This window comes from Bos taurus, chromosome 3, assembly GCF_002263795.3.
Source record: "Bos taurus isolate L1 Dominette 01449 registration number 42190680 breed Hereford chromosome 3, ARS-UCD2.0, whole genome shotgun sequence".
Taxonomy (NCBI): Eukaryota; Metazoa; Chordata; class Mammalia; order Artiodactyla; family Bovidae; genus Bos; species Bos taurus.
The window spans coordinates 89,123,566-89,146,791 of NC_037330.1; the positions used below are offsets into that span (position 1 = coordinate 89,123,566).

General features: G+C 40.6%; 1 protein-coding gene across 9 annotated transcripts in view; it reads left to right on the top strand.

Annotated features, from left to right (window-relative positions):
* The window catches only part of DAB1 (DAB adaptor protein 1), a 1,339,715-nt gene extending 1,324,765 nt beyond the window's left edge, over nucleotides 1–14,950 (top strand). For all 9 annotated transcript variants that reach the window (XM_059885133.1, XM_059885131.1, XM_024990124.2 and 6 more), the window contains one exon: nucleotides 11,579–14,950. Coding sequence is in view for 2 of the 9 variants with exons in the window: in XM_059885132.1 (XP_059741115.1) it covers nucleotides 11,579–11,623 (45 nt within the window). In the remaining 7 variants the exon portion in view is untranslated. The remainder of the gene's footprint in view (nucleotides 1–11,578) is intronic.
* The last annotated feature ends 8,276 nt before the right edge of the window (nucleotides 14,951–23,226 follow it).

Genomic DNA, 23,226 nt, shown 5'->3' on the forward strand with positions numbered 1-23,226 from the left:
GTCTTACAAAGCTATGTGGGGGGCTTGTGATAATAGACAGAGTCGATGTTCCAGGAAAGGCAGAAGGTGGAGAAGATGGGTGGACACCTTGGGAAGATGCCCCAGCAGGTTATCCCACCCTTTTCATAGTTCTGTTTCACATGCTCACCCTTGCCTTGAAAAATGTGATGAAGTAGGGGTGACAAGAGCCATTTGTCAGCATAACAGCTAACGTCTAATCCTAAAACTGAACTTCTAGACAACAGAGATGACGGACAGCATTTGCAGATCGATGCCTCACACCCTCATCGTTACGAGTCTGTTCTGCTTGAGATGGTTGTGCAAGCTGTTTTGTGGGGCTTCAGCCTGCCGTGTTGTGTTTGATGCTCTGTCTAGAACCCCAGGCCAGGGCCGAGTTGTGAATGGATGTGGCACAGTCTTGTGGGAAGAGCTCAGAATTTGGAACCTGAGTTCAAATTCTAGCTCAGCTACCTAATAGCAGGAAATCTTGGGCAAGAACCATACTTGCTGTTGCGTTTTGGTGTGCTTATCTGCTGGCAGGGCCTGGTGTATCCATTACCTTAACTGAGATGGCACGTAGAGACAGACACTCAGTACTCAGCTTAAAAATCTGGGTTCTGGAATAAGAGTGAATTCAGAACCTGGCACTAGCACTGATGAGCTATGTGACCCTGATGAGATGTCATAACAATTCCCTATCTTATTTAGAAAGACAAGGATAAAAATAGTCTTCCTCATGAGGTTATTGTTTGGACTAAGTGATATGTCTGGAATTCTTAACACCACATCTGAAACACGGAAAGTAGCCAAGCTGTTAGTTGCCATCAGCAACACCAACACCAATCACCACCACCCCAAACCGTCATCACATGTGCTCAATAAACATGGTTCACCAGTCCCTTGGATTTTATACATTTAGCCCTTGTGTTGAATACATTCCACCGTAAGGACCCAGGCCATTGCCTGGGAGGTTTTGCTTTGTACTTTGTATTTGCAGGTAATTAATTTTCAATATGCCTTAAAAGAGCTTTGGGAGAAAAAGAAAAACCCTATTTCCTAGTTCTGTGGCTCACCCTGCCCCTTAATCAGAATGACCCCTTTTAGGGCCTCAGGGGCCAACTCTCACTTCTCCAAACAGAGCAGCCTTATCTTAAATTCACATGTAAATCATAATAAGTAGTTCCCAGCTCCAAAGGAGGGCTGGGCTGTAATGAAGCAGTTTTCTCCCTTTGAAAGCTTAGTCTGGCAATTTCACAATGGCCTATCAAGGGTCACATGCCAAGAGGCCAATGCCAGCCTTGCTGACACATCCCATGTAGCCTTAGCCTTGCTAAGACACCCATGTAGTGATGGTGGTGGTGGTTCAGTCGCTAAGTCGTGTCCGACTCTTGCGACCCCATGGACTGTAGCCTGCTAGATTCCTCTGTCCATGGGATTCTCCAGGCAAGAATGCTGGAATGGGTTGCCATGTCCTTCTCCAAGGGATCTTCCCAACCCGGGAATCAAACCCAGGTCTCCTGCATTGCAGGCAGATTCTTTACCAACTGAGCTACAAGGGAAGCTCCCAAGACACCCATGACGGAAGTCCAAATGGGGCTTCTGGGCCTGTCCTTCAATACAGCACAAGCCACATTTGATCTTTCTGTCTCCATTCCATTCAGCCATCCACCCAACCGGAAATTTACTGGCTGCAATTTCTTAGCGCCTTTCCAGGCATTTGGAGAAAGGATACACCATGCAGGGCAAGTTATGTCCACAGCTCTATTTTCCCCTCTGCCTCCATGCAGTTGGGAAGCAGGAGTCTCAGCCTTATCACCGTTGCAACCATTATCACCAGCTGCTTTTTATTAGCAATGCCCGCACAATTCTGAGTAGGTAGGGGTGACATCTGTTGATAAGTTAAAACCATATCACACCCTCGTAAGAGGAAACAGACGGCCTCAATCGTTGCAGGTGGACGCTTTGGGGCCAATCTCAAACAGCATTTCTGTTTTAGCAATAAGGGAGAATATCTTCAATTATTTCATGTTTTCCCCTACCCTCCCATCTGGGAGAATCACGTGTCTGTAAAAGACTGGGTCAACAAGGGTGCAAAAAAAGAACCCAAGTAATATTATAATGGCTGGTGTGGGAATGGCAGGTAATTTATACTCCACTGATGTGTTGCTGGAGCAATTTTAAGGGCGAAATGTTAGCTTTTGAGGAGATGAAAGAAAAATGAAAACATTTATTTGGTTAAATAGCTAAGTAAATAAACTGCCTATCAGACTTCCCCAGCTGTCAAGTCAAAGTAGCATCTGTAACAATGGAGAATTGTTTGGTCTGTCTCCCTTAGTAACAATAGATATTGCCATAAATAATAAGTCACTGTCATTTTTTTTTTAAGACCAATCTTCATAGTGGGAACCCAAGACACATAAAATATAACCTGATGGATTTTTTAGTGTTTAAGGGAAAGAAAAGCAGAACTTTAGACGCTTTGGGAGAGAGATTTGGGGAAAAAAAAAAGGAGAGAGTGCAAACAGATGCCTAGAGTCAGGGGACTTGGGTCTGAATTATAGTTCGTAAGCACATGATCTTAGGTGGGACCTTAGCTAACCCCTGGAACCCCACTTCTCACACATAGATGAAAATGAATCATGACAACAGCTCCCTCCTCAGGCTCTCCTAGGATCCGAAGATATCATGAGTATGAGTGCTTTATAAGCTTTGAAAGTAAAATAGCACATACTTGGCATTATTATTACTATTATTCTATTTAAATAGAATCACATAGCAAAAAGCCTTAAAACAGAGAACCACAGAAATGGAAAATAACCACTTCTTTCCATGAGCATAGTGGTGCTCTGAAGCTAGTCCAAGCCAGCCTGGTCCAGGCAGGAGATGGGAAAGCCTGGCTGAGGGCAGCGGTAGCCAGGTTAGAGACGTAGGCTTGATGCCCAGGGACAGGAAAAGATGGAATCAGGAGGAGGTTAAGGCTGAAGGGAAGTGGGAAGAGAGGAAGAAGAGGCCTGCACTAGGAGACTCGCCGGATGCCTGCCTGTTGGGGATCGAGGCGGGGCCAGGAACTATGCTAAGAACACAGAGCAGCAGGCTTGAGCAGAGAAAAAGGCAAGTTTACATTGGGAACAAGTGTTCTTGAGGTTCCTTTGAACTTCTAAGTTCAGATGCTGGTAGACTGCTGAACATGAGACTCTGGAGGACAAAGGCCCAGAGATGGAGATTTCAGCATGATTTTCAGCCCCTAGAGTAGTGGGCAGAGCTAGAATCCACTGATCATTTAGACCTGAGTTCAGCAAACACTCTGTGAACAATGTATGCTTTGTGGGCTATCCGGGTCTCTGTCACAGCTAATCTGTTCTAGTGTTGTATCAGGAAAACAGCAAAAGACTGCATAAGGACTGGGTGTGGTGAGTTCCAGTAAGACTTTATTTACAGAAGAACTGGCAGTCACTAAAATGGGCTGGTGGGCTGTCCTTTGCTGAGCTGAGCTAGATCATGCTCATTGTTTCTAGAATCACCCTGCAGAAGGTAATGCAAGTAACCTTGCACTTACTACTACTAATGAGATAACTTTAAAAATCAGCAGTGTGTTTATAGCGCTTTCATTAAACATCACCTATTTCAATCCTCAGGGAGACACTCTTAAGTATTTTTATTATTCCTGTTTCACAAATATGGCAGGTAAGGTAGAGAGTTTAATAACTTGTTGAAATCACAAGAATCACATGTAAGGAGGCTAGGATTTGACTCTAGACCCTGATTAGAGAACTTAAGAGCACTCAACCAAGACCAGGACACCTGGGTTTTAGCAGCCTCTGTTTGACTTAATTGCTTGTGATGTGAGGCATATGGCTTCATTTCTGGCCTTTGGTCTTCTCTTCAGAAAAGCAGTTACTCAGGCCCTTCTAGCTCTTACATTCTAGGACTTCTAACTTGTCCAGTGTCACCCAGCTAGAGCATGGAAGACCCAATCCTTAAAAAGTGTCTTCCAACAGCAGCCTTCTCCCAGGTTGTCCTTATTCCCACCTAATGAAGGAAAGGCCAGAAGTCCCTGAAATGCAGTGACTTCTTTAGGTGTTCCGGTGACTCTCCATGTGAGATGTAGGACCCTCTCCTGACCACCAGGAGCCTACTCAGAACAGGCCCATTTGCTTTTGGCAGAGAACAGGCATCAGCAACCTCAGTGCCCTCATCTGCTACAGGACAAGTTAAAAAAAAAAAGTGATGTCAACATGCAAAGCAGATTACTTGTGCCCGTCATTCGTCTTACTGGGGAAGTGCAGAGTTGATCAGAATGAGTGTGGACTTCCTGGGAACTCAAATTGTGCACCTGTGTTCACCAAGTGGGTTTTGGCACCGTGAGGCCCCTGGAAGCAAGTGCATTTGGCAGCAACTTCAGTCTCTAAGGTATTACCATTATATCCATCCTTTGTTTTGAAGGCTTTCCTATCCTAAAAGCCAGATTTTCAGGCTGGAAGTAGTCAGAAAGCTTTGTCATTTTCCCTTTTCTTTGAATAAAAAAAGAAAGGAAGACTCCTGCCACTTGTTAAAATTCTTTATGTCATATGAGCTCGTTTATTACATGTTACATGCAGGACCATGATATTGGTGTTACAAGCCCCATTATAGAGATGAAAAAACCCAGGTGAAATGCCTGCTTCAGTTCATACAGGTAGTTAGGAAGATTGCGGGAGTCTTTGTGGCTCTAAACATTTTTCATGGATTTAGATGGCACTTTGAGTTCTTTCCACCTTAGTTTTATTCCATGATTACCATCCCCCTTTTCACTTTGCCAAGCTAGGAAATGTAAGACCCTGTGGTAGGCCTACTGAGGTAAGCCCCAGTGTTGGGGCTTTAAAGACCCTGAGGCTGAAGTTGCTGCCTAAGCAGGGCGATGCTGAGGGCCTCAAGCTTTGGCTCACCTCCCAGCTGCAGTCTGACCCCCAGCTTGGCTCAGCGTGGCTCTCACTCCCCAGGCGCCCAGGATGGGGCAGATAACAGGCTTGCTCAGTAACCAGATTGCATGGCGCGTGACCTCACGTCCAAGACCACCTTTCTCAGCATGCTGCGTCTTTTCCCCACTCATCATCTGTTTTGAACCAAACTTTGCTTAACGTGGCCAAGCTTCCCCAAAACACAGTAAATTTAAAGTGAAGTCATAAGCACAATTGAAGTGGCTTTCCAAAGGGGCTCATGAAAATGTGGGATTGAAAACTATGTACCTTTGTACTTCAAGCCAAATGGCTGGGAAGAGGTAGGGAGGGGAATATGCACGAAAGGGGAGTCCAGACCCTGGGCTGCCCCTCCTGGCTCTCCACTGTTTCCTGTGGACTTTTGGTAAAACACCCCTCACATCCGGAGGCCTTCATTTCTTCCTGCCGGAAAGGAACTGTCAGACTGAGAGCCCTTCTTGCTTTGACATTTTACAAAAGGGATCACATGGCAGTGGAGAGGACAGTGGGCTTAGTAAATACCTGGGTGTGTTTACATGAAACGCTCGAGAAAATAAATCTAACCTACAGTGGTCAAAAGCAGATCAGTGTGGCCACAATGGAATGAGGGGCTGACTGAGCAGGACATGGGGGCAGTTTGTAGGGTGAGGAAATGCTCTACATCTTGATGGCTTTGTCACAGTTTATGAAACTGTACACTTAAAATGGGAACATTTCATTGCATGCAAATTACACCTCAGTGAAGTTGATTTAAAAATAAGAAATAGGTAAATTCATAGAGATGGAAAAGTAGATGAGAGACTAGTTACTTGGAGTTAGGGGTCAAGGGGACTAGGAAGTCACTGCCTAAAGGGTCTATTTGGGGTAAAGAAAGAGATTTAATAATGAATGTCTGTGAATTATATGCTTAAAAATGATCAAAATGGCAAATGCTTTGCTCCAAATATTTTACTGCAATAAAAAAACTAAAAATGTAACAAAGGTGATTATATCCCCATTCTGCCCTGTGCTGGCTGAGTGACCTTGGGCCAGTCACCAAACTCTAGGGAGCCCTGCTTCTTCCCTGTAAAAGGAGCTAGGAACTCCCAGGGTACAGACTCTGTGATGTCCAAACGAGACCATGGCTGTGATCAAGGAAAGCCCTCTATAGACTCTAATTTGGTTTCTGTAAATATATAGTCTATTAATACTCTTCATTCTGTGATTCTGCTTGGTTGTTCGGCATGAGCTCATACCTCATACTTAAAGCCGTCTGCAGACACACGGAAGTCTCTGCTATCCACAGGGCCCTGCAGTCAAGCCCTTTAAATGTACTCTGCATTCTTTCCACATAGTTTCCCGGGACAGATCCTGTGCCATTATTAGGTCTCTTAACAGCCCAGTTACGATATGAAGAAGTGTCAATGAAGGAGATGGAATTATTAAAGCCACCTGCCAGTGATTTTTAGGCTGAAAACCATCTTCTATAAAGGAAGGATAGAATCACTCACCCAGATAGAAGAAGCCTTACCGTTTTGGGAGTAATTTCTCTGTGCCAGACTGTGTGCTCAATGTGTGTTTTCTCCTTCAATCCTCAGTGAGGACTTCTAGCCTCATTTTACAGATGAGAAAACCGATACCCAGAAGGGTTAAGCAACCTGCATGGAGTTGTAAGGTACTAAGTAGGTGACAGTGGAAAGAGAACATCACATGACAGCCAGGAGCCAGCCCAGCCCTCACAGCTGGGCACTTGGTGTTCTATTGCATGTAAACAGTTTCACAGATGGGCGTCAGACAAGGCACCGTGGTGGGTCAAGGCCCATTCAAGACCTCTCAGTAGCCATGGCTGCCATGAACATCGTCCAAGCTCCAAAAATGACCAAACATTATTCGTTCCTGGCCTTAGTCTTACTCTGTGCGTCCTGCCTCCCAGGTAAGAATTATTAAGATAATCATGCTTCCTGAAAGCACCTAACCAAGAGAGACCCTCCCCCTAAACATCTAATATGTTTAAGCTTAACCCCATAGGAAGCCCTTTCTAATCACTTCTTCCAGACTTGCCCTTGGTTCCGCTCATTGCAATGAGCAATAAATCAAACTTGCTCAAGTGCAAGTGTGTTCCCACAGTGCCTGTGTACCACAGACAGTTGGTAGTAAGAATACCAGCCTGGATCTGCCCGATTTCACATCAGTGTGCATATACTCTTTCACTGCATCTCCCAGAACATAGGGTATTCAACTTACGTCAAAGGCTAGAGAGTTGATTTGTTTTCATCTTTACTGCATGGTTTCTATCTACTTTGTTGTCCTCTAGAAACAAAGGTTATTAATATGCCAGATTCACAAGTGAGCTTATTAAGGTTCATAAGTATTTGCCCACTCCTAGTAAGAGAAGGCAACGGCACCCCACTCCAGTACCCTTACCTGGAAAATCCCATGGATGGAGGAGGCTGGTGGGCTACAGTCCATGGGGTCGCTAAGAGTCGACACGACTAAGCGACTTCACTTTCACTTTTCACTTTCATGCATTGGAGAAGGAAATGGCAACCCACTCCAGTGTTCTTGCCTGGAGAATCCCAGGGACGGGGGAGCCTGGTGGGCTGCCGTCTATGGGGTCGCACAGAGTCGGACACGACTGAACCGACTTAGCAGCAGCAGCAGTAAGAGAAGCAACTTTCCATTCACTCATTTACATCCTCACGCTCTATGTTGTAAGTAGGTGTGCCTGCCAGGTTCCAAGCTTGTGCTCAGAATGTGGGACACTGACGTGCAAGGTACAGCAGAGCTCACTGTGTAGACAGCACTAGGAGGAAATGTGATGGCAGTGTAGACATGGGTCTCTGCAGGGCACTGCTGGAGTCCAGGAGCAGAGTGGTCTGCGTCACCTGCACAGTCCAGGAAGCCCTTCTATTTGGGCTGGCTCAAAAGTATGAACCTATAGGTGCGGGACAAGGAGAGGTCCCCAAAGTGGAAGAAACTGTCTAAGCAGAGTCTCAGGGGTGGGAATCTTATCGTGTCAGGGGGACGAGGGGCTTCACTGGTGGCTCAGACGGGTAAAGAATCTGCCTATAATGCAGGAGACCAGGTTTGGTCCCTGGGTCGGGAAGATCCCCTGGAGAAGGGAATGGCAACCGACTGCAGTATTCTTGCCTGGAAAATTCCATGGACAGAGGAGCCTGGCGGGCTACAGTGCAAGGGGTGGCAAAGAGTTGGACATAACTGAGAGACTAACACTTTGGCTTTCAAGGGGACCAGAAGAACAAAGCGGAAGTGTGACCTAAAAGAGAGTGGAAGTAGATGAAGCCAATGGGAAAGGGAGCCACATTGGAAGGGCCTCATGGGTCATTCCGGTGAGGGGATGAGGGTGGGGTGTCTGCATTGTCCCTGGGGACTTAAGGAGCCTAGAGGGTTGTTTCAATCAGGAAACTGGTATGACCAAATCCTTTGCAGAAAGATCATTCTGACAGAAGCATGAAGAATTTTTTTTTTGTTTTTAAAGCATGATATATGTGACCAGAAGGGTGACTTTTGATTCATGGTCTGGAAAGGGGCATTTATTAGTTCTAATGGTCTATGAGACTAATAGGTCTTATGTGCCCAGTGAAGGAACTTTGACCTTACCCTGTGGGTAATGAGGAGACTTTGAAGGATTTGAAGCAGGGCAGAGAGATACGGTCAGATCTGACAAAAGAAAACAACAGATATCAAAAATGTGCTCTGTTAATGTGTGATTCCATTTAGGCTTTTTGGAATGTCAAAAAATAGCCTAAAGACCCCATGGTGACCTTGCCAGAAGTCAGGTCAGAAATTTCTGGATCAAATGATTTCTTAGTTCCCCTCTAGCTCTTGACAGTCTTAAGATTCTGTAACAAGGAAGGTAAAGCTATTTCCAAAACGTATAATGCATCAGAGTGTCAGACTTTGGGATTATCTGCTGCTTGGGGTTTTCCACACCAGTGCTCCCCTTCATTAGTGGGGATAATTGAGAGTTGACTGCAGTCGTTACCGCTGTTGTGATGGGTATTTGAAGCTAAACTCCGGCAAGCAGGAGATGTGTGAATATTTATCTCAGCTGCAGAAACTTAATGCAGTGTGGCATTAATTACCCTGTCTGAGCCTGCTGTCTTCTTCTGTTTTTAGGTGTCATTCTCAGTTGAATAAATTAGTTTCCAAAATTAGAATAAAGCAAATGGTAGGGTGGGATCAAGGCAGCCTGACTTCTTAGGGCATCCAAAAAGCCGAGTGAGCTGAGAAAGTCTACCCAGGAAAGAGGAAGCTGCATTCTGTGGCCCAGCAGAGCACAAGGCGGTGTTGTTTCCCACTAGTGGTACTTCACTACTTTACCCCTCCGCCTTTGCTCCACTCACTCCACCCCCAGAACACAAACACACAGAAAAAGTCCATGGTTAGGCTTACCACAAGTATCTGAAACATTTCAAGACATTGGCAGAGAATAAATTAGGTGCTTAATAAATCATCTTGCTGTAGCTTTTGCTCAGAATTTGATGCTGAAAGAATAAAGCCAGGGGAGAGTGTGTTTAGGGCAAAGGGATCAGAACAGTGAAAAAAGTAGAAACTGTATCCTAGACATTCACATTCATTCATTCAACAGACCTTCATTGAGCACCCACTATGCTAATTCTGTGTGTAAAATGGCAGACAGAATGCACAGGTGGTAACTCGGAAGTCGGGCATGGAAGAATAAGCTTTCCTACTGTATGTCATCAGATATTTGGAAGAAGATTATACTTTTTTTTTTTAACCTTTGCAAGGACAGTATGAAGTCCCATGGTTGGAAACCATGCAGGTTTCCAACCGACAAACTGTTCTATTACACAACTGGGTGCCTCCAAGAGTAGGAAGCTCCTTGTTCCTGGAAGAACACAGAGATGATGAGCTCTAGAAGAAAATATGCTGGACTTGATCTCAGGAGTCCTGGATTCTATTTACAGCCTGGTTACTAAGTAATCTTGTGATTCTGGGGAAGCAAAAGCTCTCTTCATTGGGCTTCACATTCCATCTTCTTGCCCATCCCCACTTTACAATAAAAGCAAGCAATACAACATATTAAATCTATGAGAGGCAGCACAATGACTTTGAGTTCACACAACCTCTTTGATTTTCAGTTTTTACCTGCAAAATGAAGATGGAAAGAATAAAAGCCACTCCTGGCATGGTTAGGCAGGTAAAATATTGGGATGGCCAAAAAGTTCACTCAAGTTTCTCATAAGATGTTACAGATGAATTTTTTGGCCAACCCAATAAAACATAAAGGTATTTTATATAAATTCCAAAACACTCTACAACACCATAGCTGGAAGACTTTTTGCTTGTTTGTTGTGGGGTTTGTTATTGTTGTTATTTAATGGCAGCTATTGTAATAAATGAGAAAAAGCACTGGAACTTACTTTTAAGTCTCAAGTCCCATGTGACTTACTAGCCATGTGACCATGGTCAAATTACTTAACTTCTCTGTGCTTGGTTTCTCATTTGCAAAAGAGATAAATCACTGCCTTAATCACTACATTCAGAAGACAATGTACTTGAAAATACGTAGCATGGTGTCAGACACATGGTAGAGCTACAGAATGCCAGTTCCATCTGTTGGTTCAAGAAAATAAGCAGTTGAAAAGAATCTATACCCACATAGCAGGAGGCAGGCTAATATACAGAATATGGCGGAATTAAGATGTCATTGTGTCCATTTAATTCTGGTACAAATATCTGAGAGTGACAGCATGGAAGTCAACTTTAACAGAAGGGACTGTGCATGTTCATACCAATATATTGACCTGATCTGTTTGGCCAGTGCACCCTGGTCCATTTCAGTATGAACTGAAGTCTGAAGTGATTTCAACGAGGCCAAACGCCATTTCCCATCTGCATTTGGATTGAATTTTTGCTGTGTCATATATTGGTGAAAACCTTGTGTATATCTTAAGACAGCCCCAGGGTTGCAGGCAAGTGCCTGACCCAACCTGAAACTGCAGCAGGAGTGGATGGAAACAAGCCCTAGAAGCTTTTAACTAAGAGCTAATGGCGTGGTTGCTGTTCTCTCGCTCTAAAGCACGCCCAGTCATCACTGCTTGCAGAAACCAAAGAGCAGCTTGAGACAGAATTTCAGCAGTCTCAAGTGGACGTTCATAAAACAGCCTTGGAAAAACATTGACTTGATGTATGAGCATTGTTACCATGTTCTGAAGAGCCTTTTCTACTGCTTATTTTCTTGAACATTCCTGCCAAACACTATGCTAGAGGCTTTATATATATTCTCTCTAATTCTCACAAGAACCCTGTAGGGTAAATGGAATTATTCCCGTTTCATGGTTGGGGAAACTAAGGCTCAGAAAGTAAAAGTGTCTTGTCCATATCACACAGCTGGTCCAGCTCTGTCTGCTAGACCCTGTGATTTCCCTAACAGGCTCAGCTTGAAAACCAAGGGCACAACTGGGTGGTTGTTCTTCTTAAGGATAAAAAAGGATGCCAAAATGACATGCACCATGACTGAATAATCCCAAAATAACCTAAGATCATTCATCATAAACTGTCATCTTTCTGTTCTAATTCCAAACCCTCCTTCCCAAGCTGTCTTAGAAAACCCTATCAGGAAAAGAGCGGGTCTCATTTTGTCCCTCTGTCCGTAGGAGCCGGAGCCTCTCTATGCGCAGATCAACAGATGTAAGAAATAGCATCAGTGCGGGCTTGTGGCGGGTGCTTCAAGACTGGCATGGAAATCAGCATCGCGACAGGCTCTCTTGTATTTTTTCACCTCACGTCATCCCACGAAGAAATTCACGATTGCCCAATGGAACTCCTTTGGAAGAGGGAACTAAGAGGTTTTGGCAACCACTGGCAGAGGTCTATGGCAGCACAAAAACAAACTCACCGAAGTATAAAAAACCATACCCAGCATCAAATCACAAATCAAGCAAGTGCTCACCCAACAAATGTTCCAGGCTCTCTTAGCATGGGTTTAAGATGACCCAGTATGTGAAACCCTAATTCTCTTTTTATTTCTCAACCTGCTGACCACTGTAAAGACATCTGATTTGGAGTGACAGGCCTCAGAGAGGTACATCAGGGTTGGCACTGACGTCATTTAGGTGAATGTAAGGTCTCTGTCACCACAAGATGCTCATTCGTATGCCTTTTCCCATAGGATGGTATAATTACAATGCTCCACAAGGCCTGGTCTGCCATTTTTTCCCCTTTCCTTTCTTTGTCATGTTTGAAGTTAATGAGTGTACAAATTTTTGTATTGCTTTTGACTTTTTTTAAGATATTGATTAAGAAATTCAATTGGGAAAAAAGAAAAAACCCTATATGAAATGAATTCACTTGAAATCATCACAAGACAAATAAGTGGCTGATGATTCTTTTTGATTAAGAATGTTGCCAAAACAACCCTTTAAGCTCTTCTGCATCCCGGTGAAGAAAGACAGATTGTGGTTTAACCTTCACTCTGTGAGTAGAAAAGGACATCGAATCCCATTGATGAGAAAGATGAAAAGTACATCTGATTTCCTCAGAAGCTCTAAACTCTTTAAGTCCAATAAAATGAGATTTTTTATTTTTCCGATATCTTGCTGCTGTGATGCTATGCAGACAAGTGTCTTCTCCATGTGCCATTTCAAAGAAAAGTCATTTGCCAAATACTTCTGGTACAATCCTGGTAATGTGGTTTGGGATTTTAAAAAGTCAACTTGCTAACGGAACAGTGGTGACATGAATATTCAGAGTAACAAACTGATTCTGTGGTCACAATGGTTCATCTCTATCTCTTTTTGTACATCAGAAAATTCAAATGGGATTTTTATTTTATAACTTAAAAAAAAAAAAAACCTTACCATTAAACTCTTTAAATATTTAAGGGAAATGGCTTTAAGGAGTTCTAATGAAAAAAAAAAATTGCCCGTTTGTGTTTTTTTTTTTTGTAAATATAAATGTTAATGAAAATGCTTTTTTAATAATGCCATTACACTGTAGAGAAGGTAGCAGATTGAGTGCAGAATGTGACAGACTTGATAGGTGGGGCTCACTTTCCGGAAACTACTCCGGAGCCTATGGTAGGAAGCTGGAGTTCAGGGACCACTGTCAGGAGCAGTCAGCCAATCAGCAGCTAGTGATCAGGAAGGGAGCACGTGACTCCAGCCTCTCATCTAAGTCTTTCTGCGAGAGTACGACCCTCTGTGTAAAACAAGAAATAGTTCACGCTCTGAAGGCCTGTCCTTCAGATTCTGAAACTCCCTCCCACATGTCCACTCCCACCGACCCTGTAGACATCACTGGACTGTTTGTACGTGAAACAGAAGAATTTAAGCTTCCTTTTTTTACATTTATGAGACAAAAAGTGCAGTGTTTGGTTCGTATGTTTAGCACATGATTTTCATAAAGAATCTATATATTTTTGCCCTACAGAGAATATTGTTCTACAGGTCAACTGTGTTTTCCTGATGTTCCTATGCAGTTACAGTACGTTGAATTGAATGGTTTAACACTAAGAAGAAAACTAAAGAATCATGGGATGAATTGGATTGGGGGTGGGGGTGATTATCCTTACTTGGTTTTAAAATTTGAAAGTAGAATTTACCTTGATATGATTGACTGCCATCAGCCTGTGTACTTTGATACTTCGTATCAACAGAAACTAAAATGATTTGGAAGAAGGTATACTTTGGTGACCAAGGGAAATTTTGAGAAGTCAAGGTAATTGTTACTGTTTGAAGCCTATGTTTTACACCGTCAGGTCACTGGAATCGAAATGTTTTCCAGTTAACTGGCAAATGTGCATTGCAGAATAGATGGACATGGAAGGTCCGAAGAACTCGAGAGCTGAAAAGGGCCATTACCGTCCTCTGTAGCTGTCACATTTTGGTTGACATGACTTCTCCAGGAATGTGCATACTTTGGATGAGCTGATCCTTCCATGTGAAGGGGAAAATGGGAGAGGTGTGATAACCATGAGAGTTGTCCTGAGACAAGTTCAATTGCGTTTTCTGGGGATTTGATGAGATAGGCAGTTCCCACAGGGAAGTAACTTAAATTGCTCTGTTGTCTGTGATTCTGATTCTGAACCAGTGGTGCTATCTTCTCCCTCAATATGGTTGTCTTGAGTTTGTCTTGCAGTATCACACCCTTCCACTGATTCTGCGGGTTGCTTCTGACACATTCAAAGTGAACTCCGGCCGATGGGGCTGTTTGAGGTACACCCTCTGGAGCTCATCTCGTAGTGGAAAGTGACAGCCCAGTGGATTTGTCATCATTCGTTGAGTGTGGGTGAAAATGTAGCTGGCTCTGAACTTAAAATGGCCCCTGTAATACACTAAAGTGAGGGAAATAAAGTCAAGATTTTAAACTGCCATCCATGTTATCATTGGCTGAATTCTGCTGTCTAATAAGCACTGTTTGGGGAACTCAGAACCACCGTATCCTATCCCAGGAAAACAGTGAGATTTCCAAATGAGAGCTGAGGTGCAGGTACCAAAAGGCCATGGGGAGTGTGCACAGTTCCAGTTAGACTGATAGAAAATCCACGTGTACAACTGTTAATTCCTCATCCTTCACTAGCACGAAATTTGTCACTTTAAATTTTGAAACCAGGGAAACACCACCTGTCATTCTGTTCCCATTCCCCATAGCTCTCTTTACATGCCTCGAGACGTTTTTGATAATTCGTACTCATCCCTGTGTCTACTGAATCCCCGTCATGTAATGTACCGGGCACCTTCTTCAAAAAAAAAAAAAAAAGTTTACTCTGTGGGTTTGGTTCATTTCAATTTCTGTGTTCTGACACATATTTTTTTAATAAAGATGAGAAAGAGAAAATGACTGTTGCAGTACATTTCTAAACCTACTTTAACTTTACCTCAGATGACAGTTTGTTAACATATATGGACACGTTATTTTTAACTTTATGTACAATGCATTCAACAGAACAGCAAAATTTTTAGAAATTTTCCATTAATTTCTGTAACACACCATGTAAAACTGTTACAAATAAACATGTTTGAGAACAACACCTTAGCCTGGTTTTATTCCATAAGCTTCTACTGGAGATTCCATTGGACCAGGTGAAGGCCTGTTTTCCTGGCACAGGACCAGAAAAAGAAAGCTCCATTGAGGAGTTAGGTCAGTTTGTCTTAAGTTCAATTCAGGTACTGGCTCTGCTTGGAAAATCACAGTGAGGAATGAGGAGGCTGTTGTCAGAAAAAGCACAGCCTGTGTAGGTGCGGTGTTCAGACCACACTTAGCGTGGAACTTTAGAAGTTTGGAAAGACCCCAGGACTTAGCCTATGGATTTGTATCTTCTTCTAAAAAATATAAAAAATAAAACATGAAACCTGCTAAACTGTTGGTTAGAAGACCAAGCTTAACCTAGACTGTCAAAGAATTTGCCCCGTAGTTCAAGATCATCTGCTGTAAGAGACCCAAAGAATGAAGCATTTATCTTCCTTCACATTCTGCACACAATCCACACCAAAAAACATGAAAGGAAAAGAAGTCTGGAGCTGGACTTTGACTTTTATGTATTGAAGAACAGAAAGAAAAAAAGTGTGTGCATATTTATGTGTGTATGTATATATGTGTATCATTTTTATTTTCTCTTGTTATTAAATCAGTTTGTTGATCCAGTAATCAGCCAGATTACAGATGATGATTAGATCTTTGGGATGCCAAAAAACACCTCTGTTTAGGACTGGTTATGTTAATGGTTGTATAAACATATGCCCTCAGTCTGGTGTCATTAAATAGAAAGTATTAAACAGATGTTACCACCAACTTAGAGAAAATGAGAGAAAGGATTCTAGCAAAATAAATTTGGACCAGATAGAAGGAACAACCTTCATACAATAAAAAATGGACTCAATTGTTAGAAGATGTTATAGAAGGCTTTCTGAATAAATAGTGCCTCATACTTGTTGAGCAGCTACCAGGTGCCTCAAAGATACTCCATGCTAGATGGCCATTGCCTTAGTTAATCTTCCAAGCATTAGACATTATCCTCAACTTATAAAGAAACTGAGACTTGGAGAGATCAAATAACTTCTTCAGCTAGCCGATGGTAAAGTTAAGAAGTTTCTTTCCTCACAGTTGATTTTAACTTTTTTTTAGAAAGCTGGATATTCACCCTTTTTAATAGTTCTAAATAGTCTTGTTGAAAAGCTTGATCGCCTATGCCTCTTCTCAGAACTCTAGTTGGTCTTTGGTAAATAAGTTTGATTTCTAAGTTCCTCTAGTTGAAAATTTAAAAAAACATGAGATCTTAGTATCTTTAATATGTTGCTAACTTTGTAATTTCTTTTTTAATTAGCACTTTGAAAGGGTATGTGTCAGAGGGATTTAAAAAAAAAATAAAATAAAATACACCTTTCTGCCCAGCTGGTTCAAGTTTAGCTGAAACCAAGAACTGGTGATTTACTTTCCCAACCTAAATGCATCTTAAAGAAGTGACAAATTAAAAGGTGTCCTATTTAACTGTTAGGCGGATGCCAAAATAAATCAGGCAGACATATCTGCTTTCATTTTGTGCTTGAGAGCAAACCCTTGTTGTTTTGACAGTAAATGGTTTTTGTTTTACTCAGAATGACAGTAGGAAAAACGCCTAGAATAAAAACAGGTTTCATTGAAATCAACCTTCAAAGCTTTGAAACCTTTTTAAAGATGTTTAAATTTAAGGGAATTGGAACACCAGTGCCTGAAAGATTTTTTTTTTTAATGAACAGATATAAATGGCTTTCAAGCCATTTAGTAGCCAGTTCTCAGTATTTATGTTAAAATCTTAATAATAGCTGTTACTCTCGTGCTGCTCCTACTGTATACATGTCACTCATTTTCTAGCTATCATTTCCAAATTTTTACACAAGAAAAGAAACAGGCTCCCCACTTTACAACTTAGGAAACGGAAACTTAGAGATGTTATGAAACAGTTATTAATTAACAGAGCCAGCGAGCTCTCCCAGAGGCTGTTGAGGTCCCCAGGGTCTGACCTCCAAGTCCCTCTCCTCTCTTCCGTGTTTGCTTCTGTCTGCAGGGTTTCTAAGATGTCACATGGCGCACGCACCCTCTGTAAGATACTTTTAAAGTCTCTCTCTTTTCCACTAAAAGTAGTGTCTTAGAAAAATCACACCCAGCCTTACTGGGCTGACTTAGTGCAGAAATGGATGCTTCAGTAAAACGACTGTAGATATTTTTTAGAAAGGAAAAATTGTTTTATTTTTAAGAACAGTGATAACTCTAACCCAATCCAATGAATATATAATTGCCAAAAAAAAAAAAACCACTAGCATTCATTTTCTCATCTAAGATACAGAGGTCGGAAGAGGGAGTCTTTTTGAACAGGTTCATCGTTTGCTGAAGAATATTAATGACTGCCAAGTGGGAAATGTCCAAATATTCTTGCGAGATGGCAGCCTCTGATGACTTGTTCTTTAATCCTCGGAACAACCTCTTGCCACTCTGTGACACATTCAGGGGCCACAGCCAGGATAGGGAACCAGAAGGGATGGTGGACGAGGGAACAGGCAGTGATCAGGGCTGACATCTTGTCAACAGTAAAATGCTCAGCTGTCTTTTTTCCTATTGTAAGGAACTCTACCCCGCCTCTTGGGGAGGCACCCTGAAATCTGTCTTGTTTCAGATGATAGAAGTTAGTTACCATAGTTCACGGCCATGAGCTCAAGAACCTAGGAACTTAGTTATTAAAGGGAAATTATTTCTTCGTACCTGTCTGTGCCCCTTCAAACTTTCATAGGTGGTAAAAGAAAGGTGGTCAGTGACCACACAGTCCAATTTTATTCTTTTAAAATAAAGCAACATCATATAAACTAAAAATAAAGGAACCCATAGTTGATGGTTAGTCCTCTTTCATCAGAAGAGAAGTGATGCAAAAGTCAAGCAGGTAGGTGGTCAGTAGTTTTCTTGCTATTGTGAACTAACCTTAGGCAGAACCTGGAAAGTCGAGTATTTGACCAGATCATGCTTTGCTTAGCATTTGTCTCTTTTCTCCCAGAAGTGGAATGTACTATCTTTACTAGTGAGTTAATACAGATTACAGAGGGTAGACTCAATTCAGAAAGTCTTGGTAGTCTATAGCCGTACCACCCTGAACTCACCCAATCTTATCAGGAAGTCTCCATGTAGGTTCTGGCCCCACAGCTTTCTAGTTGTTTGACCTCAGGTCACTGAATATAATGTTGAGATGATAATATCTTCCTCATAAAGCTGCTATGAGACATACATTTGAAAATTTCATACCTGGACGTAGTAAATCCTCAAGTTGTAGTTGTTTAGTCCTGCCCAACTCTTTTACGATCCCATGGACTGCAGCCAGCCAGGCTCCTCTCTCCAAAGGATTTCCCAAGCAAGAACACTAGAGCAGGTTGCCATTTCCTTCTCCAGGGGAATCTCTGTGACCGAGGGATGGAACCCTCATTTCCTGCCTTGGCAGGTGGGTTCTTTACCACTGAGCCACCAAGGAAGCCCACACAAATGCTCAGTACACGTTACAGTACAGTAAAGAAAGTGATAGCTATTCTATATTTTTGCATTTAATTCTTTTACTTTATCCTTTCACATTTATTACCCCAGAATGGCAATGGATGATTATGAACTCTGTTGTCAAAGAAAAGCAAAGAAGCATACATATACCTTTTTGAAATCTTTCTTTCTGGCAAACTTTAAAAATATATCATGGATTTATTCATGTAACAAAGTTACTAAGCACATGCTATGTACGAGGATCTGTGATAAGCACTGGAGATTCAGAATTTTTTTTTTTTACGATGTCTATATGACTATTCCCACTTAAAGAAGTTCAGAGTCTAGTTGGGAAAAAAGACTAATAGGTGAGTAGTAGGGTGAGTGCTTTAAGAAAGGCATAAGCTAATACTATGGGAATGGTGGAAGAAAGCTATCCAGAGCACTGATGATTGAGTTGTGTTTTTATAAATGAGCAGGAATTCCTCGCGAAGCAGTGGCAATGGAGGCCAGAGCTGTAGCTGAACTGGCACAGCCAGGGAGCATGATGTGCCCGGAGTAAGTGAAGGGAAAAAATGATGCACTATTTAAGCTCTTGAGTAACACAGAAAAACCAGTTTCTCAATTCATATTTCCAAGCTAAAATAATAAAACATCAAAAATAGTACCAATTATATCCTGATCTTTCTAATGTATAATCAGAAATTCCTAAATAGTAGCAAATTAAACACAGCTGTAAACCATGACCAAATAAAGTTAATTCTTGGAATGCAATTAATAGGTCAAGAGAAACTGTCTCATCTTCGTGTCTGCCAGGAAGACATCTGGTAAAATTCATTATCCTCTTTGAGAAAAACATGAGCAGCTAAAATTATAGAATTTCCTTCACACGATAAAGAATGTCAATCTCAAACCAATAGGAAATGCAGTAAAACTTGAAGGTATCCACTAAACTGAGGTGGAGGTCAAGGCTGTCAACCATTACCTCTATCATCTAGCAGTATTCTGAATTTAAGGCATTTAAAATGGGAAAGTTATCAGTGTTTGCAGATAATATTTTCTAATGGGAAATATCTACCAGAAGCTGTAAGAACTAATAAAAGAATCAAGGTGGTTATTTTTTAAATAAATATATAAAAATCAGTATTTTCTATATTATTGTAAATAACCTTTTAGAACACTGTTATTTTTAATGGAAAAATACGTGCCATAAAAATAACAAGAATAAAATATGCAAAAGTAAATTTAATACTGATGTAAATTCATACGATCTAGATATTTTTTCATTATAAAACCTTGTAACATGGCACAGAGAAACAACAAATCCAGGGAGGAAGTTTCAAGATTATAAAAATGTCAGTTCTTAATTTGTCACAGTTCAGTTTCAATCATGATCTCAGTTCTCCACCTTCAATCACATTTATATTCAGTAATGTAAAGCATATCTGAAGAGAAAATCATGTGAGATATGCAAGAAAAAAATATTGCAATGAGGATAAACAGTCTCTTAGATCTCAAAACATAAAGCTAAAATCACTTAGGGTTTTTGGCATAGGACAAAGAATAAAATGGCCTATGAAACAATGTAAACTGTAGAAATGAGCTCAATAAATGAGTGTATAATTAATCAATGGATAGTTGAAAGTATTCAGAGCAGTGGGGATAAAGACTATTCAATAAATAAAAATGGGATAATAAATACTGTTAGAAAAAGAGTCTTACTTCACATCATATAGTTAATTAAAATCCACAGAAATTAAATATCATATGTATCCATCAAAGCATATGAGAATAAATAAATGAATATCCATATGGGGTAGAAAACAACCTCATAAGTCTAATACCAAATGCAGAAAATACATATTTATATAAATGGGTAGAGATTTAACTTCTTTGAAATTTATTTTTTTAAAGGTGATGGAAAAATTAGGGAAGTATTATTAAAAAAAAAACTTTATTATCCTGAATACACAGAAAGCTCCTAAAAGCTTATAGGAAAATACTTATAGAAAAGTAAAGAATATGAACAAACAGTACCCAAAGAAGAAATGCAAAAAGCCCATAAATAATAGCTAGAGGTAGAAAACAGCAAAATGTTTTATCAGTAGGGAGCACATTAAATTACAGTACTATGCAGTCTTTCTTCAAAATGAAATAAGTCTAAATAAGCCTATATGAAATAGTGTCAACAATAAGAATGGGTTTGGTAAGTCCCCCATTTCTATTAATAGTATAAAAATATGTATGTAGGTATTTATGTATCCATAGAAGATTTTTATTATGTTATTCATGAAACTGCTCATTCATTTAGTAATTATCTATTGAGTGCCTCCTATATGCCAGGAGTATTGTTTTCATGGAGCAATATAAGGCTTATGCTAACCCTGCAGTAAGTAACCTTAGAGAGGGGGACCTCAAAAGGGAGAAAACAAACTTCTCACCTCATTGTGCTTTTTGAAATTTTATATTGCTACAAACCTTATGTTTCCAATATTGTTATGGGCCAAGAAGTATTTCTTTGGCTGTATAAAATTTTGTAATCAAAGAAATTCATCAAGACAATGTTTTCCTATCAGATTAGCAATGATTATTTCTTTGTTGATGAAGATATGAGGAAACAGGCACCCTCAAACACTTTGAATGATTCAAAGGAATTTTTAAATCAAAATCTTTAAAAGTTGCATAACTTTCAACATGGTAATTCCATGTATAAGACAAATTTAAAAGATGGAAATTCCCATGATAACAAACAGATAGATATTAAGATATTCTTCACTTATTATGTATAATAATGAAATATTAGAAATTAAATTTCTAATACTGTGAGACTATCTAAATGTTATATCTGTAGGATGGGAGGCTATGCCTTTATCATCAGTGACAAGCTCCTTGAAGACAAGGGGCCATGTCTTTTTATTTATCTTTAGCATCAGTAAGTATATATTTATGCATATGAGTATGCATTCACTAAAATGATGTAGAACCTATATTTTGTCTCAGGGTTTCCCGTGCCATTTTTCATTAATAATTCAGTATAGCAGAGGATAAAATCATGTGCACATTATGATCCAGTTTTGGTTATATACATGTACATACATTCATAGAAGAAGCTTACAAAAACTTTGGTAGTAGGATTCATATAACTTCCATTTTGTTTTCTTGTGCTGAGTTTTTGGGGTTTGTTTTCCAGTTTCACACATAAGTGATTTCTCACTGTAAGCTTCAAACCCTGCTAATGAAGCAGTTGATAGAGATCCATCAGTCCCCTTCTCAAAGTAAGCTGATCTTCGGCCAAGGTTGCAGTGACTCACTATCTTCCTCTAAACAGGTTAAAGGGGACCATAAGAAAGACCAAGCATCCTGCCCTGCATGTATTCTTCAAAAGAGGTGAGAATGGTTTGGGGAGGGCTGGCCGGTTGTATAACTTGGATAGACAGCGACTCTGCTAATACAGCAAACACAAAATGCCACTCCAGAGCCAAAGATGTGTTAGAGATCATGGTGCTAGGTAAGTTGGAATAAGGAGAGGGCACAGAGATTCCTATTTCCAAGCCCCTGCAATCTGCCTCTCTTCTCACCGCTGTCACAGCACCAACATGCCCCCACCTCCCCTCACGCCAAAACATCATGCCATGATCGGAAGACAACAGTCCATCTATGAAACCCCTTGTTTGTCCTTTACAACTTATAGTAATGTTGTTTTATTTAGCATGTATGTTTTATCCTTTTTCATAAAGATTATGAATAAAATAATTTTTATAAATATTTATTTTTAATATATATCTTTTAAAATAAAAATATAATAAAAGACATAAAGTTCTCATAAGTCCTCCTAACTCTGCTCTCTCTGCCAGCTTATTTTGCCATTAATTATTTTTAGCATTTTTATTTCTTTTTTTAATATTTGTTTATTTTAATTGGAGGCTAATTACTTTCATTTGTACTTAATGTTAAAGTTAAATTCTATATGTTTTTAATTACATAGAAATCATACATATATCCTTAATATTAACAATAATTTGATATTACATAAAAAATGAACTCTTGACCATCCTTCCCAGAGAAAACCAGTTTTCAATTGTCTCTTCTAGATTTTCTAAGTATTTCCATTCACAAATTTTTGTCGCAGAAATACATAGTTTTACCTTCTAGGAGCTTGGTTTTTTAATATGTAAGTAGTATGCTATGCATAGAACGTGTTTTTCTTCATGGAACCATGAGTTTGGAATATTATGTCTCATGTATGCATAAATCAATACAGATGAATGTGTGTGTATTAAATACTGAGGAACAATATTCTTACCGTAAGGTATACAAATCTTCATGGTACAATTCAAACTCCAGCTGCCCAGCTCTGTCACACAGTAACTCTGTGATGTTGGCTGAATTAACTTATCATCATAAAATGGAGGTGAGATTATCATTGTATTAATAATGAGGCATAAATAAGCTGGTATTTATAAAGTGCTTGACACACCTAAACCCTAGGTTCGTGTCTGTTAAATATGAATACAGTGAGGTCCGCAATGGGTGAAGAATGGAGGTAGATCTGGTCTCACAGGCCCATGTGGCTGCTGCTGCACCATGAACTCCATCGTGATCCTCTCTGGGAAGAAGGAGTGAACACCAACTCCCATACTGCCAATAGGAAGCAGAGACCCAGCAGAGAAGTGGCTTGACATTCAACTATGGTGTGAGCTACTGTGACCCTCATCTTCCCACTTTCAAGGCTCTACCTGGGCCACTCCACATGGTTAGACTCTCAGCCTCACCCTTTCTCACTTTCTGAGCTTCTCCGTTGCAAGGGGCAGTGTGG